Source organism: Trypanosoma rangeli, assembly GCF_003719475.1.
Source record: "Trypanosoma rangeli strain AM80 chromosome Unknown Tra_15.4_contig_00211, whole genome shotgun sequence".
Taxonomy (NCBI): Eukaryota; Euglenozoa; class Kinetoplastea; order Trypanosomatida; family Trypanosomatidae; genus Trypanosoma; species Trypanosoma rangeli.
The window spans coordinates 1-5,195 of record NW_021705953.1 but is presented as its reverse complement, the minus strand read 5'-3'; the positions used below and the strand labels follow the sequence as shown (position 1 = coordinate 5,195).

Below are 5,195 nucleotides of genomic sequence, written 5' to 3'. Positions count from 1 at the left end.
GGAGCGGAGACGTTGCGGCACCATCATGTACCCCGCCGCCCCGCGGCGCCGGCGCCGGTCGGAAGTGAAGCGATGACACCTGCGCTGAAAACCCGTCATCCACATCACTCGCATACGCCTCAGCTACGAGGCTGTCAAGAAATTGGGTCCCAAGCTGGTTCCCACACTGCCCAACGAATACATGCACGCATGCCATTCGCTCTTCCAAGATACCAACTGAGAACGTGCACGCCACAGCACCCACCACCTGTCTCCTGCACCGTGGCCCGTGTTATCGCCCACACCACTTGTAGCGCCTTGTGGAGACGAGGGGAAAGACAAGTAATGTTTCAGACTTGCAGATGCTAAGCTAGGGAAAACACACCACACACAGAAAGGCACATGTAAGTAAGCTCGCACGCTTACAGCAATACCAATTATAAATGCAGCAAACGAGAGGCACCCGCACCCGCACATCCCCCCGCCTCATCTCTCTCTCTCTCTCATTCACGTAAAGTACAGTTATACACTCGATCGCAGCAAAAAAAAAACTATATAAAAAAAGCGCCCAGCAAACTAAAATCATTCGCTAATATCCAAACATATACTCGTTAAAATCAAAGGGTGCTACCAATACCCGCAGAAGGTGTAGATTACATCCTATATATTACACAGCAGTTTAACATCAATGAACAGACATATACATATCCGCAAAAAATGGTAAGCCTATAGTATTATTGCAGCTCTTCGGGGGCTCGTCTTACACTTCTTTCCAGTTCTTCCGCGCTCACTGCTCGCCGTTCGCGCTCCCCGGCTGGCGGGGAGTTTCTGTTGTATCAAGCGTATTTTATTCGCGACGCAACTGTGCGACGCAGACTCCATGGTGCATGCGTGCTGGAGTGCAAGTGTGTTGCACCCAAACCCCACACAACACACGGAGGGCCAAGCAACAACAGCAGATCCCTCTCACATTAACGACGGCACCGGCGGCAATGCAGCGGAGACACGGGACCACACAAACAACACACGCATTCATTTCTTCATTTCCTCGTCAGTTCAAATATATATGTATGTATATATGTGTATATATATAAGTGAAAGCGAGAGGGAGCAGAGGCCAAAAAAAAGTTTGGTGTCCTCCACCCGTGCGGTAGGGGGCTCCCACCCCTTTTTTCCAGCACAGGACGCGGCAAGTGAACTGCAAAGCAAATCCACAGCCGTCCAAAAAATAATAATAAAATACAGGCACCACGCGCATCTAAAAGCCCACGGGAATACAAACATATATCTCACACCTGCGCGGCGACCCAACATCCTCCTCCCTCTCCGATTACGGTTCATCTCTAGCGAACACGCAAAAACAAAAAGGAGCCAAACACCACAGAGCACAGCAAAAGGAAGCGCACAGGCGCAAAATACAAAAGTATGAAGCCACACAAACAAAGGAAACTTGCAGGCAAATAAACTTTGCTTGCCTACTTGGCTTCGTGGCGCCCTCTCCCTTAAATTGCTCTTCTTCCTCTGGCAGCAGACTCTTGGCACTTCGCATTTTAAATGAGTGGGCTCAACAGCGTCCATCGCAAATAAAAAAAAAAACAAAAAAAGTGAAGTGGGACAGGGCAAAAGGACAGGGGGAGGGGATACTGATTTGATGACAGGTGAAATCACCAACCAACCAGCCACCTCATCCCTTCCTTGTTTCCTCATCTAGCACGTATACATATATACATGTGACTCCGCTTCCTCCACACACCCACACACACTTGATCGTGTGTATATGTGTACGGGTATGTGCGCACTTGTGGTGTGGAGGGAGAAAGTTTCCTACAGCTTCTCCTTTTTGCGCATTTACTTCATTTTTTGTCCTCTCGCTCCCTCTCACGCGGATCCCCAACAACACGTCTTTTCCCCCATCTGTGTTAGTGCTGCGCTTCGCGCGGACCGTTAGTTCACCGCGGGGTACGTAAAGACAACCTCAGACCCCTCAAACACCGCCAACTCATCTGCAAGACGGTCCACCAGCGACATGTTGCCCCAAACGTTCACGAGAAACGTCACGGCCGTCAGATCAAGCAGCCATTCGGCGTCTAGAAATGTGACGGGCGCCTCCATTTCCAACGCAAGCGTCTGCGCATTTTTCAGCGAGGCAAGGTCGTGTGAGCGCAGCTCCAGCTTCGTCCGCCGGTCAAAGTCGCGGGCGTGGCGCACAAGCGTCGGGCACAGCCGAAGATCCGCCTCACTGATCGTGCCGTCTGCGGCTGTCATGGCGGCAAACGTGGGCGGAGTCCGTGTCGAGATGCAGCTGACAAGGCCCATATGCAGGCTTTTATTGTGCGGGTACTCCACCACGACCATTTCGCCAACGGAGGTACGGAAGGGGGCGACAAACCAAGCGCTGCCGAAACGAAAATTCACGGAGGCATAGCGGACGGCGGGCAAAACGGGCGCAGGCTGCATCACAAAGGCGGATGATGACATTTGTAATGCAGCCAACGTTTGGCTGGCCTCATCTGTGACATTGTCCGACATCCCACCCTCACCTTCTGTGCACGTCATGTGGTCGTATGCATCCATCGTTTCGACTTCCTTCTGTGACGTTAAGGCATCCTCCTCCATTTGTGCAGCGGCGTTGAAGAACTCCACGGCGGCCAAACTCATGCCGTCGCTTCGCGTGTCAAGCAGTTGCTTGTCGTACGGGTTGTGCTGGACGCACCGCCGGGACACCTCGCTGATGACAACCGACATGGCTGCTTTCTTTTGCAGTTTCTGCTTTGTGATTTTACTTCCTTACTCCTTTTTATACTTTGCGGATCTTCTTCCTTGTTGTTGGCTGACTAAGCTGTCGCTGATACAATGACAATGAAGAAACGAACAGAAAAGACAACCAAACGAGGGAGGTGTGCCAAGACGCAGTAGAGTACCCCTTACTCCCCCCTTCCAATCGCCCATCCCCCGTCATCTATTCCGCCTCTATCTCCACACTTCATGTCTCCATGGACATTTCCACCCCCTTGTCTGTGTGTTGTCGTGGCTGTTGTTGCCGCCTTCGCACCCCTTTTGGTCTCATGCAGACGCATACACCACCGCAGTGTCCCACAACCGCACAACAGCGTCCCGCAGATCATCCACCTCCACACCATAGCGACTAAAGTGATGCGTAAATGCCCCAACGGACAGCAGTTGCTCGGTACACTCCAGCGCTGTGCACAGCCGCACTCCAATGTCGCGTGTGGGGCCAAAGAGCGACACGTGAGCTGCGTGCCCACGATAGCGTTTCTCGTGCAAAAGGAGGAGATCCGTCGAGAAAAGTGAGGGGGACAACGCAGTAACCGCCTGAAGCGCGGATAGCCCCTCGCTACAGGCAGCAGGACCACGCAGACTCCAGAGAACAGGCCGCTGCGGCACCACTCCACTGATGCAGTTACCGGCAAATGGCGGAAAGAGCTCTGCGGACCTGCGTGCTGCTTGCCGCACAACACTCTGCCACGACATTGAATTGTCCTCCACCCCACCACTGCCACCGCTTCTTCCTCCGCCGGGGAGAATAGCTGCATCATTGGCGACCGAGGCGCCGGAGAAAAACTTCAGTGCCGGGTCGAGTGCCACTGACTCCACAAGGTCTGCCACGCTGCCGTGTCGCAGCGGTCTCGCAGGGGGGCTGCGGGAACGCACCCGCTCAGCCTCCAGTGGCATGCGTGAGTGCAGGTGATTAATGTGCTTTGGAGTGGCTGCTAACGGTGCTGTGGATGAGCGCTGCGTCACACGGCATACACTCTGCGGGAGATGCATATCCACCAGCAGACGACTTATGCCGTCGTTGATGCTTGCAAATGAGACCTCGCTACGGTGAGCACCACCGACGCTTTTTTTGCTTGCGGAGATGACATCACCAAAGTCGTCATTGTGCGCCATAAAAACGGCATCGGCGGTGTCGCGCAGTGCACTCATTGCCATGACGCAGTTGTACCACTGCGTCACCACCTCGCCCGTGGTAAAGGGCCAAACGACAGAGTGTAGGAGCAACGCACGAGGAAACTCCTCCCGTACGGCTTCGGCGACCAGGCAGCCAACCCCAGAGCCCGTCCCACCCGCAACGCTGTGCACCACGTGAAACGCGCTCACACTCCCCGATGACTCGCCCTCGCGGCGCAGTGCGTCGACAATCTCTTTCTTCCTGCTGCTGCCCTGCTGGAAGTAACCACAGGCCCAATTGTTGGCGCTACCCTCATCGCGGGTAATGCATTGCCGTACATGCGGCCGGTACGCTCCCCCACCCGCGGTGTTCTTGAGGATGCCCTCAATGACTTTGGGCTCCATATCAATCATCACACAGCGCGGGAGCGGAGACGTTGCGGCACCATCATGTACCCCGCCGCCCCGCGGCGCCGGCGCCGGTCGGAAGTGAAGCGATGACACCTGCGCTGAAAACCCGTCATCCACATCACTCGCATACGCCTCAGCTACGAGGCTGTCAAGAAATTGGGTCCCAAGCTGGTTCCCACACTGCCCAACGAATACATGCACGCATGCCATTCGCTCTTCCAAGATACCAACTGAGAACGTGCACGCCACAGCACCCACCACCTGTCTCCTGCACCGTGGCCCGTGTTATCGCCCACACCACTTGTAGCGCCTTGTGGAGACGAGGGGAAAGACAAGTAATGTTTCAGACTTGCAGATGCTAAGCTAGGGAAAACACACCACACACAGAAAGGCACATGTAAGTAAGCTCGCACGCTTACAGCAATACCAACTATAAATGCAGCAAACGAGAGGCACCCGCACCCGCACAAACGCGCAAAGCACATGTGAGTGAAGGCCAGCAATAATAAAATTCGGGCATACGTGGTGTGTGAATGCGACACGCACACACGTGTGCATGTCGTGTTGTAAGACCACATGGGTCAAGATTGGCGTGGCACACCCCGTATACCCTAACGCACATATTATACTCAGTCGGAGCATATTCGTGACTCTAGCAAAGACGCAAATGCCATTGATAGTGGGTCGTAACGTATTCTGATTGGGAGCACGGGTGCTGGAGGAACATACAAAAAAAACAAAGGTAACCATGGAATGGTTGGATCATAAAAGAAAAATATAGGCATACATGCTCCTAATTACTTTTGAAGGAATCCTGTTGTTTTCTTCGCCCACTACCCCGTTGTACAAAAATGTGTACCCACGTATGTTGTGAATGGGGATGACAAAACAAT

At 53.6% G+C, this 5,195-nt stretch overlaps 3 protein-coding genes across 3 annotated transcripts in view, besides 3 other annotated features; all 3 read right to left on the bottom strand.

Annotated features, from left to right (window-relative positions):
* The window catches only part of TraAM80_06055 (delta tubulin), a gene marked incomplete at both ends in the record, with an annotated part of 396 nt that extends 200 nt beyond the window's left edge, over positions 1 to 196 (bottom strand). The window contains one exon of the mRNA XM_029382912.1: positions 1 to 196. This exon is cut by the window's left edge and continues 200 nt beyond it. Within this exon, the coding sequence (XP_029237271.1) occupies positions 1 to 196 (196 nt within the window).
* A 268-nt stretch (positions 197 to 464) lies between these two features.
* Positions 465 to 484: a microsatellite.
* A 555-nt stretch (positions 485 to 1,039) lies between these two features.
* Positions 1,040 to 1,072: a microsatellite.
* Positions 1,073 to 1,560: 488 nt separating this feature from the next.
* Positions 1,561 to 1,583: a microsatellite.
* A 340-nt stretch (positions 1,584 to 1,923) lies between these two features.
* On the bottom strand, positions 1,924 to 2,724 carry TraAM80_06054 (uncharacterized protein; the record flags this gene model as incomplete). The annotated part of the gene is made up of 1 exon (XM_029382911.1): positions 1,924 to 2,724. One exon carries the CDS (start codon positions 2,722 to 2,724, stop codon positions 1,924 to 1,926), a length of 801 nt encoding a protein of 266 aa, XP_029237270.1.
* Positions 2,725 to 3,042: 318 nt separating this feature from the next.
* TraAM80_06053 (putative delta tubulin) lies at positions 3,043 to 4,512 on the bottom strand (the record flags this gene model as incomplete). The annotated part of the gene is made up of 1 exon (XM_029382910.1): positions 3,043 to 4,512. The coding sequence occupies one exon, from the start codon at positions 4,510 to 4,512 to the stop codon at positions 3,043 to 3,045; it is 1,470 nt and encodes a 489-aa protein (XP_029237269.1).
* Between the last annotated feature and the right edge of the window lie 683 nt (positions 4,513 to 5,195).